This window comes from Galleria mellonella, unplaced genomic scaffold (genome assembly GCF_026898425.1).
Source record: "Galleria mellonella isolate WM207_F2 unplaced genomic scaffold, CSIRO_AGI_GalMel_v1 utg109, whole genome shotgun sequence".
Lineage (NCBI taxonomy): Eukaryota > Metazoa > Arthropoda > Insecta > Lepidoptera > Pyralidae > Galleria > Galleria mellonella.
Window position 1 is genome coordinate 1,653,009 of NW_026441972.1, and position 16,883 is coordinate 1,669,891.

General features: G+C 38.4%; 2 protein-coding genes across 2 annotated transcripts in view; both read right to left on the reverse strand.

Moving 5' to 3' along the window:
* The window catches only part of LOC113511252 (uncharacterized), a 202,857-nt gene that overhangs the window by 4,116 nt on the left and 181,858 nt on the right, over positions 1-16,883 (reverse strand). Inside the window, exons 23-24 of the mRNA XM_052892420.1 lie at positions 15,706-16,067; positions 508-2,961 (exon numbers count right to left, since the gene is read on the reverse strand). Coding sequence (XP_052748380.1) covers positions 508-2,961; positions 15,706-16,067 — 2,816 coding nt within the window. The remainder of the gene's footprint in view (positions 1-507; positions 2,962-15,705; positions 16,068-16,883) is intronic.
* Positions 7,545-8,670, reverse strand: LOC116413361 (FUN14 domain-containing protein 1-like). The gene has a single exon (XM_031912043.2). It carries the CDS (start codon positions 8,341-8,343, stop codon positions 7,762-7,764), a length of 582 nt encoding a protein of 193 aa, XP_031767903.2. The 5' UTR covers positions 8,344-8,670; the 3' UTR covers positions 7,545-7,761.

Genomic DNA, 16,883 nt, shown 5'->3' on the forward strand with positions numbered 1-16,883 from the left:
AATTATTTCATATCTAATAAGTTCAATTAGATTTGTCTAGATTTTTTTATATTTATTATATTCGAATATTTGTTATCGATATTTTAATAACAATAATTATTCCCCAAAACAGATTGAAATTCATTAATATTGTCATCAATATTAATGAATTTTATACTGAATACTGTACTCATGTACAGTATCTAATATACCAATTACATTAATTAGTCTATCAAATGTATCTACGTAACTAGGAATTAATATCGAACTTAGAATCTGATTGCCTAGTGGCATAGAATGAGACACCCCTTCCTTTCCTGTGGGTGTCGTAAGAGGCGACTAAAAGAGGGCGAGGGATGGGCAGCAGTGTTCCTCTTAAAACATCTCTAAAAACCTAACTGTGGTTACGAACCCCCCTGCCAAGCGTGGCCCCTACAGGCAAAACTCCCCTTATGAGGAAGGCTTACGTTTAGCAGTGGACAGCTAACGGCTGAAATAATAAATAGTATCTGAATAAATTCTTGTTACCTTTAAACATATCATGTGTAGTCAAACTGAAATTTGACAGAAATTCAATTTTCCCTGTTTGATCATCACTTTGTATACTGTAATCTTTAATTATTGAATTATATTCCTTAAGTTCATCTTCCCCAAAATCATTATCGGTATCACTACTATCATCATCGATAATAACTTTAGTTTTAGCGAACTCTTTGTAAATTTCAGCTTTCATTTTATCTGGTGTTATTATATTTTTTAAATTATCTACTTTGTCTTGAACCTTCTTTATATCAGGTTTTTGATATTTTGAATCCCGGTTAGATAAATATTTTAATCTTCTGATTCTCCTTCGTTTTTCATACATGTCCAAAGAACTAACTTCCTCAATTTTGGCAATTTTGTGCCTAATATTTGTAATAACAATTTTTGGTTGTAATTTAGAGTCCATTTGGTAAGGGCAGGCTATAAATAGTTTATCATTCTGTTTTGTTTGATCACATTGCTTGGGATATTCTTTATTATTATTTATAAACTTTGGATAGTCCCTATTAACAAATGATTGATTTAATTTACTATCAGCATCAACGATCATGGGCACTTGATAGACTATCTGTGGATTCATAATAACTTTCTGGTTTGTTTGAAAAACTATGTCAGTCTTGTTGTTTTTATTAGTCAGAGTCTGTAAAACATTATTGCTTGACTTCAAGACATGTATTTCTTTACTTGCCGAGATAGTTTGTGTTTTTATGTTTTTTGTTATTGAGTTTGCTTCAGAAGTATTAGTGGTTGTACTAATATCATGCAACGTCTTATTTTCATTAGATGTAATTTTATTAATTTTATTACAATCGTTACTTTGGTTTACTTTTGTATTATTTTTTATCATCATTAAATTAGCAGGGAATTGAACATTACTCAGGTATAAAAAATTTGGTTGTAAAACTACATTTTTAGTTTCAGTCTGTATTTTGTCAATTTTTATTTTATTCTTTAAATCTTGTTCTTGATGAGTACCTTGCGATTTCTCCTTCACGACTATCTTGTTGCCATATATTTGATTTTCAGTAATCAAATTTTCGAAGTCATTTTCGTCACAGTTTTCCTGGTGCAGCCGTTTTAAAGCCACCACTTTAGACGAAGATGAATTTTCGTTAACAATATCGTCTTTAGATTTTTTTGTTTGACTTGACAATCGTGAAGGAGCTTGCATGTTTTTTGAATCGAAATTTGTTCTTTGTAGCAAAACTTGAGGATTCGGTTGTTGTATTGTCAATAACATCTTTGGATTGGAGGCATTTTTATTTTGTATGAACAATATTTGGTTCTTTTGTTCAGTATAAGTTGCCTCTGGTGGTTTGTTTGAAAAATTAGATTTGCTAGTTTCAATATTTATAGGATTAAACATTGGTCTTGTAACAGCGGTAGAAACTTGAGGGGTAAACGAGGGAGAAGGGTCTTTAATTTCATTTACCTCTTTGGGTTCAGGTTTTCGAAACTGAGTTTCTGTTTTGTTGATAGCTTCCGCTGCATTAATTAATGTACTAATACTATTATTTGGTGCGCTCGTTATTGGTTTAATTTCCGGCTTATTTTCAATCTCTATTGTAGCAGATTTTATTACAATATTGCTTTGTATATCAACTCTCGAAGAATTGTCAAGTTTCTGACCTTGAAACGATGGAGTGTTGGTCTTTTTTGTTATCGAGTTCTGAAATACAGCATCTGGTGGATTATTAACACACTTCATGTCAATTTTACTAATCGGTATACTAGTTTTCAGACTGAATCTTTCTGTTGGTTTCTTTTTATTATCATTATTAATTACTGGTGCAACGTGGGGCACTTGTGTGGGTATTGTAACAGTTGCACCAGAACCTTGAGCAAGAGAGGTTATACTCATTTTACATTCCGCTGTTTGAGTTTTAATGTCAGTAATAGAAACTGCTGGTATTATTTCAGGAGTAAAATGATCTTCGAAATCTGTTTGGGACTTGTTAACCTCAGATTTAGGGATAACATTACATACATCTTCTGTCACTTGATTGTCATTTGTTTTCTCTTCACTCGGCGTTTCTTTTGTCGAAATTGTGGGAAATGTCACAAATTCCTTCTTAATATTTTCGGTTTGCGATAGTGGTGCTTGATTTGGCTGTACTATACCCGGATATGAAACTGGTTGGAAAGCTGAATAACCAGGGATTGAATATAGGTAATTATTATAGTTTGAATATCCCGGTTCCACTGGTTTGTTGGTCGTAACACTTGGACTTGGATTCGGTATAGATGAAGGAGATATTTTAGGTGAATGGGATATTGGTTTTGGTGAGACAAACGACGGTTTTTCAAGGAATATGTTGGGTTCTTCAATTGGTTTGAATGGCTCTGCAGATTTAGGTGGTGGATCTGGCGGAGGCAATGGAGGTCTCTCTCCTGGTTCCGTCTTTGGTGTGGTCAGGGATGCTGGTTTGCTCGGTCTAGCTGTAAATGTAAACAAAACAAAATTAAAAAATGTTAACAATGAATCTTTAAATAATTCTCCTATTTGTAGAGTACCTAAAGTTTTTATTATTAAATTACGATTTATATCAATTCCTAGTAGAGTTAAAATAGGCTGCAATGTTTTCGAACTTCTCAATATTTTGTTTTTAATTTTTAACCGAAAACAAAAAGTAATAAAAGGATTAGAAAGCTGAACATGCTGCCTTTCTACTATAATACAGTAACGTGTCACTAAAGTGCTTCTAAGCTATCAAGCTTTATTTTTCATGCGGTAACTTTTCACACAAAGTACTACTACAGTGATGCAATTTGCAACTTTTCTACTTGTAATATAAAAAATAATTACTGTGTCAAGTTTTTATACATTATTTTATGTTATGTGTTATTGTACTATATATTGTGGAAGGTTTAAATGTTTTGGTACAGTTTTTAATGTAGTAGTCTTGTAGGACGTAACAATGTAATATAATATGAAGTGTAAGAAAGTTTTCTTTAATTATCTAGTACACAGTTTCACGTCACCATTGGAAAACATTAGAACAAGGTTGGAAGTTTAGTAGTATAGTTTATTTTGATGGAAATTAATAAAATTGTAAACAACAATCCGGCGTGGATCCAGCCCGCAAAAAAGGTTGTGGTTACAGCCACCCGAAAATCGGCCAAGTTCAATGGAATATAAACTCGCTGATAATCGATATAGTGCAGTCCGCAAAGGAGATATTTACAAAACATACGACACTCTAAGATCTTTTTTTTTCTTTTCTTTTTTTTTTATGGTTTGTGGTACAGTATTTAAGACATTCCGTCCTCGCTATTGGATACGGGTGATAGAATGCCTATACAAGAGCATGGTGGGCGCAGTTTAGACACAATATTTGAGGAGCATTAGGAAGGTACTACGGCCGAATACTGCAACAAAAAGAGTGTGGTCGGCCCCCGAACTGGCGACCTCTGTAACTAAGATCTTGTACAGTGTACAGTTCCACGTGGACAAAGCCGTGGGGTGAACAGTAGCAAATTAGAGACGTACTCCAAAATGAAACCACTACTAGTGTTTTTATACTTTTTTACAGTTATTAAATTTATAGTTATTAAACATTACATTAAGAGATACAAGTATGATATAACAAATTGAAAAAATCTTCTTCTTTTTTTAAATATAGTATATGGCTTCCTTCCCGCCTTTACTATTAATAAACTTACTAGGTACAGATGAATAACACCTGAGTCCTCAGGAATGGCAACACCAGGGGGGTATCATGGGCGAAACAGTATACTCTGTTATGTCCATAGTACTGTTCATGTCTATAGGCAACGGTTACCACTTTCCATCAGGTGGGCCGTCAGCTTGTTTGCCATTCTAAGTTGTATAAAAAAACTTGTCAAAAAAACACTCTCTAAATTAAACTAGTCAAGAATCGTAACATTCAATCAGTAAAATTTTTCATTAAATATTAGAAATTTGTACTAAGATCGGATCATTGTCATGCGTGGATCCACCATTGTGGGTACGATGTCTATGCCCACGACCCTTATAGACTTGTGACGTCACACTTTCACAATTTTTTTTCCTTAATCACCTCTTACGACACCTACGGGAAAGGACAGGATGGGCCGTTCTATGCCGGGATCACACGTCACAGAATGTGCATCACGGCATCTAATGCATGCGGCAGCGATATCGTATCTATCGATTTATTAATGCCACTTGTCTATGGGCAATCCATATTTAAATTATAATGTAATTGAGTCATAGCTAAATACTTAATATTTAGTCTGTATTTTAAATGTAGGTTTACTAAACTATCAGATTTTTATATCCGCCTGATCAGAGTGGTAATAGTGCATATGCTTATTAAGTTTAGTATGGAGGGGGGGGGGGAGGAAGACAGCCCCATTGCTAGCAATATACCCTATTAGGTCGATCTCCACGTGGTTCCCCCTGGAAACCATCGTAAACAATTCTTGTTGAATTCGTCACGATGGGTTAACTGAGCTGCTTCATCCTCACCTATCATCCTTCACTGGTACCCCGCCAGTGTATACTGATAGCGCGGGGTTACCATTCCATTATCGTACATTAGAAAAAACCTTCGTATGGGCTAAGATATTTATTTTAACTTCTGTTTAGCACTACCACTGCCCACTCACTACTTCCTATGCCACTGCGTTAGGTTGACTGGAAGAAATCTCTTTTAGAGATAAGTTCGCCTTTGCTAACATTGTTATTAACTTATTGTTGTTACTGTATGTTTTAATGCAATAAAGAATATATATATGCTCTGTATTGGATATTGATACATTTATTTTATACGACTTAGAATGGCAAACAAGCTGACGGCCCACCTGATGGAAGGTGGTAACCGTCGCCTATAGATATGAACAGTACCATTGACATAACAGTACTCACACATACTGTTTCACCCATGATACCCCCCATGCGTTGCCATTCCTGAGGACTCAGGTATTATTACTCTGTACCCTGTAAATTCACACCATATCCCACCCTTCAAACCGAAACACAGCCATGCAAACACAACTGTTTCACGGTTGAAACATGAATGGGACAGAGGTACACAAGCAATCGACTTTTGTACAAAGTCTCCCTCTGGTAAAATAATAATCTGGTAATATAAGACCACCGATGCCTACTCTATTTAATGCAATTTTTTTTTTATTTTTAGTAAATTCACATCTCCCCTCTTAAGGAGAGGAGATGGCAACTAACCCCCGGCAGAAGCACAGTCGGCCGGGGTTCAGGGCCCCAGGGAGAGAAACCGGCGTACAATGCGGGCAGAATTTAAGAGTACTGCTTTCTGCATCTTTCCCGGGAGTGAGTGAGTTATTATTATTATTATTAGCATAGTAAAATTCTATGTACATTTGGCGGACTCAACACCGGACGGTGTTCACTACCAGTCAACCATCATATTTTTGAAACATCTGTGTTTCTTACCCGTTCAGAAGAAGCTGAGAACAGCTGAAATTGCATTCCTAACTGGGCGGTAGCTTCATAATGACCACTCAAAACTGCTTACTATTAAGTTTACTTAAATAAAAAATATTTTTATTTATTTATTATATTTATTCATAAAGTTTTATTTATTTTGTTACTGCTATTTGCAGTTTATTGTTGTGTTGCAGAGGGTGAACCGCGAGGAGGTCGACCTGACAGAGCTGTATTGCTAGCAATGAGGCTACTGATCCCCATTATTAACAACCCCTTCTCATTCAATTCATCATGATGGGCTAACTGGCCTGTTTTCATTCTCATCTATCACCCTTCACTGGTGCTCCGCCAGTGTGTCCCGTTAGCGCAGGCGGGGCTACCATACCATTATCACCCATCAAAAAAAAAATCAAGAGGTGTATTTTATATACATTCCTCTTGTCAAATAAAAATGTACGTATTTAGATATATAGGGAGACAGACGTGACAGATGTGTATATACATATTTATAGTTTCTTCTAAACAGTTACCTTTTTTTATGCAACCTTAGAATGGCAAACAAGCTGACGGCCCACCTGATGGAAAGTGGTAACCGTCGCCTATAGACATGAGCAGTACCATGGCCATAACAGAGTATACTTTTATGTCCATGGTACTTCCCAAACTACAGTAAGATTATGGCGACTTTAAAGTACATTAGTACATAGTTTTAATGAATACGATATTCATTTGAATTAGATTTTGTATTTGTTTAGACATCTTAATATTTATACAATTCATTAAAAAATCTTACCCTTTATGTGTCGTATTATACATACATACATATCATACATCGTCGTATCATACGAGAGGGAGACTTTGTACAAAAGTCATTTGCTTAGGCACCTCTGTTCCATTCGTGTTTCTACCGTGAAGCAGTTGTGTTTGCGTGGCTGTGTTTCAGTTTGAAGGGTGGGATATGGCGTGAATTTACTGGGTACAGAGGAATAACACACGAGTCCACAGGAATGACAATGAATGTATGTCCATTGTAACGCTTATGTCAATAGGCGACGGTTACCACTTTCCATCAGGTGGGCCGTCAACTTGTTTGCTATTCTAAGTTGCATAAAAAAATCTAGTTCCTTTGCCGTGTGATTCCGGCATAGAATAAGCTCATAAGAGGCGGCTAAGGAAACTAAATCGTCGAGGGAGCAGCGTCCCTCTTAAAACATCACCAAAGCCTAACTGCGGTTGCCAACCCGCAACCAAGTTTGTAACTATTGGCAAAACCATTCAATAGTGGGAGGCCTATGTCCAGCTGTGGACAATTAACAGCTGATATAATGATGATAATCTCCATTTTCCTTAATGTACCTAGAGCTTTATAATTGACGTACTCTTATCACCTATTTATCAGTAACAGAGAACAGCGGCTGGGGAGAAGAAATCGTTAGTAATGAAGAGAAGCAGCCCCATTACTATTAATACGACCTGTCAGATCGTACTCCACGCGGAAATCACGTAGAAACACGAATGAGACAGAGACGCCCAAGCAAAGGACTTTGTAGTCTCCGTCTGGCAATAATAATTAAACATGATCGTTTCCCATGGGAAACCGCGTGGAGGTCAACCTAGTAGGGTATATTGCTAATAATGGGTTTGTTAGACCCCCATTATTACAATTTCTTTCCCCTTCTATTACAAGTTTGTTTGTGATAAGACGGTTAGTATCAGTCAAATACAAACTCATGACCATAACAGTCTTTTTTGAGTGAATAATTAGGCAAGATAAATATCTATTTCTTTAATTCAAATAAATACATCGCCTGTTCCCTTACACCTTACAATTACGTGGAGGCCACGCCGAAGAAGAAGCCGCCGACGAAGCCCACGGAGTAGCAGCTGTTCCTCCTCATGTAGCGCAGCAAGGACTCCACCAGGGTCTGGCTGCGGTCCCCGAGTTCCTTCACTCGTTCCCAATTCACGCTAATGTAACCGTACTGACTGGCGAAATGGAGTAGGATCACCCCACCGCCTAACCCAAACGCTGCTACCTTGCCCACCCTCACCAAAATCACGCCAGAAACCCACCCTGACACTGTACCGAGAATTAAATTCTTACTCTCACTGTTGCTTATTTTCTGCACGGCTCTGTCGAACACAGACTTCTCTTTAGGTTTGATCTCATTTAGTTTCGTGATGTCGAATAACTTTGGGTCTATCGGTCTGGCCATTCGTTGGCATTGTACGTTGGATAAGAAACGTAAAGTAAGAATTTTTGATTCGTTTGCTTTCTTCAGTTTTGTGTTTGGTTTATTTTGGTTTGTTGACAGTTCTGGTTGAATGACAAAGTTGAAGTTAAAGAACTCTGTCGATAGCCACAATCGTCTAGATGTCTTAGATATAATAAAAGAGGTTAATATTGTCATAGAATAGGTCGTAAGAGGTGAGTAAAGGAACTCGATGGTCGAGGGCAGGAGCGTCCCTCCTAAAACACCACCAGAGCTTAACTCCACCTGCCAAGTGTAGCAACTACCAGCAAATTATGTGGATCCCCCAATAGTGGGAGGGATATTTAGCAGTTAATGGCTGATATAATAACTCAGTTCGAATGAAAAATGACAAAACTGTGTAATAGTTAAAATAGGTTTATATTAGTTTTTGTGAATATGAAAGTTTTTTTTTATACAACTTAGAATGGCAAACAAGCTGACGGCCCACCTGATGGAAAGTGGTAACCGTCGCCTATAGACATGAGCAGTACCATGGACATAACACAGTATACTGTTTCGACCATAATACCCCCCATGCGTTGCCATTCTTGAGGACTCAGGTGTTATTCTTCCGTACCCAGAAAATTCACGCCATATCCCACCCTTCAAACCGAAACACAGCTGCTTTACGGTTGAAACACGAATGGGACAGAGGTAGCCAAGCAATCGACTTTTGTACAAAGTCTCCCTCTGGTATATGTTTACACTAAAAATTAACTATGGTATTTATAAAAAGTTGCCGATCGTGCATCGGTTAGTGCATCATCAGTGATGCTTCTAATGTCTATATTCTATGGTCATTTACCATCAAGCAACCCGTGGTATGTTAGACTACTATTACAATACGCTCTTACTGAATATTCACAGCAGCAGTTTCAGTCTTTGACCATGTAATGATTGTCAAGTTCCCTACAACGTAAACAGTCGACAAATGCCCCCAACTATACCATTAGGGTTTATAATGTAACCAAACTGTACTGGAATCAATATCAATAGGAGCGCCCAGTAACTACGTGCGAGCACGACGGCACTTATTCGATGTTCCATTACGAAGAACAGAGTTCGCTAAGCAGGCTCCCCCATCTCTTGCATTGAAACTACTCAATGATATTTTGAGCCAGTATCCGCAATTGGATGTATTTGCCTCCAACTTGCTGGAGTTCTCGTCGAGTGACCACAGAGTATTTGTGTTCAGATGTTTTTTGTTTCAGTTAAATCTTTTTATTTTTGTGTAATATTCCTTTTTATATGTTATTGTACTCATGCTTTCCTGGGTGAGCGTATTGGAAGACTGTAAGGCTCACCCAGTGGATGTAATAAATAAATAAATAATCCTGGGCATACTTTTTATAACGCTTATTTTTTGTACCTGACAAGAAAAGTAGTACCAGATGCCTATGTTATTATACATACACCTAAATATGTTTCAAAGGCATATAAGAGAGCATTTCATGCAGTGTGGTCCCGGCATAGAATGGATCACACCTTAGAATTAACCACGATGGTTTCCAGGGGGAACCGCATGGAGTGTTGATCCGATAGGGTGTATTATTGGCAATGGGTCAGTTAGTCCCCATTACTAACAATCCCTTTCCCCCCTTCGAAAGCACAATACATTAGTGCAGGAAAAACTCATAATAAGACTATGCCCAACCATTTTACCAGAGGGAGACTGTAGAAAAGTCAATTGCGTGGGTACCTCTGTCCCATTCGTGTTTCAACCGTAAAGCAGTTGTGTTCGCATGACTGTGTTTCGGTTTGAAGGGTACGATATGACGTGAATTTACAGGGTACAGAGGAATAACACCCGAGTCCTCAGAAATGACAACGCATGGGGGGTATCACGGGCGAAACGGTATACTCTGTTATGTCCATGGTACTGCTCATGTCTATAGGCGACGATTACCACTTTCCATTAGGTGGGCTGACAGCTTGTTTGCCTTTCAGAAAGTTTTTTTTTTAATGTACGATGACCCTATTACCCGATTCTTAGTAAGATATGACTTGATACTGACAGAAGCACTAAACTTAATGTTTTGTTATAACATAAATGTATGTTTTTTTAATATTTTTTTTAATTATTACACTCTAAAAAAAATTTATGTATTTTATAACTATAATAATTCATGCTTCAATTTCCATTTACGCCATATTTTCAAGCGACGAATTTCGTTCTTTCTCTGGATCCTAAATTAGTCTATTAGTTAAGGACTATATAACTACCTAATATTCTGTTTGGGGGAAAGGGATTGTTAGATACGGACTGTGAGTTCCATTGCTAGCAATATACCCTATCAGTTCGACTTCCACGTGGTTCCCCGGGAAACTATCGTGCTGAGTTCCAGGTGTATTCACGGTGGACTAACTGACCTGCCCTTTTATCCTCACCTATCATCTTTCACTGATGCCCCGCCAACGTATACTGTTAGTGCAGGCGTGGTTACCATACCATTATTATACATAAAAAAAAAATTCTTTTGAATTGCTCCTTTGTGCCAGGCTCTTATCTCTGATCTATTTAAAATACTTTTCCAAATGATAAAGTTTGATAAGTTTTAATCAAGATGCCTTGAAATTTGAGACTACAACGTTATGTTTAACACAAATTAACACCAATATATTTGACTAGCTTATTGCCCGCTACTTTGTACGCGTGGATTTCAGAAGGAAAATCAATTGAAATAGTCTATGCATCAAGTTAAAATATACGCCAGATTTTAAATTAGACCTGCAGAAACAACTTAAAACCTTATCTAATTTGGTGCAGTATTTTTTGCGTAATGCAGTAACAAACATACAGACAGACAAATTTCTGAAAATTACTCTTCTAACATGTCTTCAATGGTCTTATTAAGACCGCTCTCATTAGTTTTTCTTAAATATCTCCCATGTACTTGGCTGTTATGTATTTTATTTCGATAATTTCTCTTATCTCTCTTTTTATATATATATATATATATATATATATATATTCTTGTATTTCTTTTTTTTGCGAATACTTATATATGTGTCTGTTGTAATTTGTGTGCTGTAAGTAATGCAAATAAATTATATATCTATCTATCTATGTACAGATATAGTCTAGTTAATTTTTTTTTATGATTTTTCAAGTACGTCACATTTCTGCCTTAAACGACGTTGCAGATCAAGTCTACGTATTTAGCTAGCTATTGTTCAGGTATGAATTTCCAAATTTATATTTGGATCTTTTAAATATGTCTGCTACTCACTGTGTGCTCCGGAGAGCACGTAGAGTCGTCGTCTGACAAACCACGTCAGAAGCCTTGGCGTAAAAAGCGCCCTAGAAACTCTTGATACCAGAGGACGACAGCTCCACACAATTAGTAATAATAGTACTATTGACTTTAATATTGCGTCACAGTGTAAATTTTTGATCCTAAATTCCAAGTCATCATTAATTACAGGATAAAATCGAAATTTTAACAAAAACATTTTTACGAAGCAGCTGGAAGTTCTAGGGTGGGCACTAGACAGTTGTAGGGTGGGCACAGTTCACCTGTCACCCCTTAAACTTTTTTTTTATACAACTTAGAATGGCAAACTGACGGCCCACCTGATGGAAAGTGGTAACTGTCGCCTATAGACATGAGCAGTACCATGGACATAACACAGTATACTGTTTAGCCCATGATACCCCCCATGCGTTGCCATTCCTGAGGACTCAGGAGTTATTCCTCTGTACCCAGTAAATTCACGCCATATCCCACCCTTCAAACCGAAACACAGCTATGCAAACACAACTGCTTCACGGTTGAAACACGAATGGGACAGAGGTACCTGCAATCGACTTTTGTACAAAGTCTCCTCTGGTAAACGCACATATAACGCAGGGAGCGTTATAAGATTGTCATTGACTTCGATTGTACCCTGTATATTGAAATAGAATGAAATCGGTTAAAAATAACTACATATTTTCTGTTTAGTCCCTTTAGACAAGTGACAGCAAGCATTTATAGACTCGTACTGCTGGCAAGTCCATGAGTTGGAATAAGATACAGTGAACGCTTTATATAAGCAACCTCTCTATAAGCATAGCTTAGTAAAAGAAATAAGTAAAAATATTTTCCAAACGGTAAGTATAATACTTACCGTTTGGAAAATATTTTTACAACTTAATCCTTTTTTCTCCGTAAGCAACTTTTCCGAATAAGATTTTTTTCCTATTGAAATTAGTTCAAAAGAGTTGCTTATATAGAGCGTTCATTGTATAAGACGTTGCTATCTCATTCCATCTCATGGCGTCGTCGGCGATGTCGTTTCTATAGACGGAATCGTCTGGCACTCGTGTCGAGGCGCACGCCACTGCACTAGTATACGTCTGAAATATTTGCCAAACACACGACATACACAACTAACTACATGCTACAAGCTGAGCGGGGGGTGGGCAGTAAACAAAAATAAAACTTGTCCGGGCGGCGCGCGGGCGGCGGACCGGCCGCGCGCCTGCCGGCATGCACACGTTTAATTCCATTGAATGTATTTCAATAAAATCATAATTTCTTCACTTGTTAGGTATTGTCCATATCATAGCTAACTATTAAATATAATATTTACACGTGGTTCCGTACACTGATACGTCGACGACCGCGTCGCCCCATTAAATGCGATTCCATGAAAAAAAAAAACGTAATATTGAACACCTATTAGAAACTAAATTAATAGCTATCTATGTTAAACATATAAAGAGGTTATCTCTGTTATAAGACTCGGACGCAGAATGTTCGAGAACATTGCACAGCCGTCGCTCGTTAGGGGCCGGCTATCACAAGGCTCATTGCACTGGCGGCTTCTATACAAGTCCAAAGAGTGTATGCATACACTCCGCATACATTTATTTCACTTTTGATCCCATAAACGACCCGCGTATTCTTTAAAAAGAAAACACCTTATTAAAAAACAATGTCTAACGCCAACATTAATTACTGAAGTGTTTCGTCTTTATCCTATGCGGTAATTCCTCAATATGAAGGAGAGAGACAAAAAAAAACCTAATAGAAAATAACTAGAAAATATTTAAACTTTTGCCACTATCTTTCGAATAAGAAATACAGTACAATAGAAAGAGACAAAACACTTCAGTAACTGAACTCAACAACAGACGATTGACATTTATATCAATAAGGCGGTGTACACATTTACAATACGATAGGAATAATAAATATTTTAGGCAGTTTACATATTTCTTGCACTAAACATTTTCCATTTCGCTCTCATAAAATTAAAAACAGTTAGGTCTCGTTCACATTGCAATATAGCACGTATTTTTTATAAGATGAAGTATTTGACTCTTACCGAATAAATATGTTAGCGGTAAACATACATACTAGAATTGTTCACATGTCAGTTAGCTATACGTTCGCTTTACAGACAACGGGTGTGACGATTCTAGAATAAACATACTCCGCCATCTACTTATACATTTGGTAAGCTTCATCGTGTAAAACCCATGCGTTATATTTCAGTGTGAACAAGCCCTAATTTCTGTCAAAAGTAAAATAAAAGTATGTAAAGGAATTATTACAGTACGCGGATAAATGTGACGTTCCGTAGACAACACTAGTTGTACATACACAAATATACAAATCATCAATAGTGATACAGGTAGACGAATCGATTCAATCGATTCTCTCTTCTTAATCGATAACAATCGAATGTAATTTACAATTTTATTTATATTTTTTACAAATGAATAATCGACTTAATTTAACAAATCAAGCACTGAGGGACCAGTCTGAAAATAAAATATCACAATTAAAAATTTCAAATGCGTTCCCAATTAATCAACATGTGTAAAAAGAATCATCAAATGGAGAACATTTTTTGAAGTTTAAACATCAACTAATAATAATAAAAAATATACGTTTTATTAAGTAACCAACAATATTACTCAATAAATGAATAATATTCGAGTTTCAACCAAATGAACACTGTATTACCCCCTTATTCGTAAAAGTTACAACCTCCTTCACTATCAAATGTTTTGTCACTTTCTTTCATATTAAAAAATTGTGGACAAGAAAGAGACAACACTTTAAATAGTTATAAATATATTTTATAAGGAGTTTAACGTTTACACGATAAGGGGAAATGTTACAGTAACCAATTACACAATCAATAAGAGAATCACAAGACCTGATGGTAAATATTACTTCGTCGGACTTTGGAAAGAGATATTCGGCTGGCATTAGCTTTGTATAGTGTTTCAAAACAACGTAACTTAATGGCAATCAAGTTTTGTTAAAATTATTACAAAACCAATAGGTAAATATTGTAACGGTGTGCTATTCAAGCATTATCCTTGGGAATCTTAATTATTTGAGGTATTTTGCTCCAGACTGGTTGAAATAAGACCGTTCAGGGACAGTTCTTATCATCATTTCATTGTACGCGAGGTACGATTATTGTGCTAAATTGATTCTGGTTCAACCTTTTAATTTGTACCGCGTGATGCGTTAAAAACGTGAATTTATCTCCCAACAAAAGAGAGAGTATATGGTCTACATCGAAGGAATTCGTTTGATGTCATATTTTGATTATCGATTGCCGTAACTTATTTAGCATTTTAAAAATATCAGCCATTAAAATACGTTCTACGTATGGGAAAAAAACGAACATAGGAGTGACAGAGATACTCTGTAAACTACAGCTAACCGTCTCTTTTCAAAATCTTACGAATAACATTCATTTCAAATACGTTACATGTACACAATAAGTTCAGAATATAACCACATCTACAATCTCAACGAGACGTCACATTTTGTACCTTAGTTACACTATCGTAAGACCCCAAACGAACGATAACACATTGAAATGAATTTGCAAATCGACGGACGCAAACTAGTTCAGACACACGCGCGACTAAATAATTATCACAAAGCAGCGGCCACTATACACAGATACAGGGTCTAATAAATAGACAATAAGAGTCGTATAAGTCTCCATCTATACAAAAAATGAGTATTGCAAAATACGTGTCAACAAAAATATACTAATATAACAAATCCATCGATAGCTGCATTAAAAAAGTTTTTTACAGCAAATTTTAAGTACGCAGGCCAGCGGTCGGTTCGAATCCGTCGAATTGCACGGTACTCACTAAAATTATACAATATAATTTTAAATAATCGCTCCACTATCTACACGGCTGCACCGGGCAGCGCAGTCTGCGGTCGGTCGGCTCCCCGCCGAGTGATCGCGGCACAGCGACAATAAGCGTACAGCGCGGCCGGCCGGCGCGCGCCTGGCTGGCCGCCAAAATGAGACTGGGAATAATACTTGGAAGTTTTGTACTCGTTTTCGATCAGTGGACTAAGCCAAGTCGGGGAGGAGTGTCAGTCGAATCGAACTCGGCGCGTTCGCGGCGCGGCGGTCAGACGGGCGCGGGCGCGGCGGCGGGCGCGGGCGCGGAGGCGGACGCGGGCGCGGGGGCGGGGGCGGCGGCGGGCGCGGGCGGGGAGGGCGGCGGCGCGGGCGCGGGCGGCTCGTCGCGGGGCTCACCTCGCGGCTCGTCGGTGCCGTCGGCGGCGGCCGCGTCGCCGGCGGGCGCGGCGGGCGCGGCGGGCGCGGCGGGCGTGGCGGGCGGCGCGGCGGGCGCGCGCGGCTCGTAGGGCGCGTAGGGCCGGTAGGGCCGGTAGAGCAGCGGCGGCGGCTGCAGCGCGCGCGGCAGCGGGTAGGCGGGCGGCGGCAGCAGGTGCGGCGGCAGCGGGTGCTGCAGCGCGGCGTACGCGCGCTGCTCGTCGCGCGCGCGGCTGTCCTTGTCGCGCTGCAGCCGCTCGCGCTCGCGCTCGCGCTGCTCCTTCTCGCGCTGCTCCCGCTCCCGCTCTCGCTCTCGTTCGCGCTCCCGCTCGCGCTCGCGCTCTCTGGAATTGTCCAGTGGAATTTTAGTGCTGGCTCGAAGTGAAAACCTGCTCGTTGTTTCCTACCCACAACAGTCATTATATATACCACAAATTATCTTATAAATAGATGCTATAGTAAGTCTCGATCAGGCCAATTTAAAGGACGTACTTTTCCAAATTAGCTCGGATCTACCTGTTCTGGGAAATATTGTCAAATACTCATTTTAAAAACTTTCAATCGAGTCCAACATAGGGCACTTCTATTGAAATATCAATCATTTGGCCTTCCCGAAAAATTGCGCAGATTAGTATCCAGTTTTCTATCTGAGCGTAACATAAGCATCTATATAGACGGCGCATGCTCTGAACCTTTGCCCGTTAACGCTGCAATACTCCGAGACTCTGTACTGTCACCTACACTATTCGTCTTGCATATTAATTACATGATGCAAATTAGAAGCGTTTACTGTTATACGGATGCCAATACTATATGTATCATAAAAGTAATATGCTAATATCCCATGAACTATTTCGGTAGAAAATAAAAGATATTTGACACTTGATGTTAAAGAATCTCTGGAGTAGGTTTCGAAATAGGGGAAACATACTTTAACTCCCGAAATCTATGCTCATCTCCTCAAATTCCACTCCTTAGCATAAATAAGCTCCTGTTTTACAAAGCCCAAATCCGCCCACATATGTAGTATTGTTCACATCTTTGGGCAGGAACACCCCAATATCAACTCCTTCCACTTGGCACTATGCAGACCGGTTCGAGTTGTCGACGATCCCATGCAAACGGACAGTTTAAATTCCCTGATTTTGATGTAGGATGTT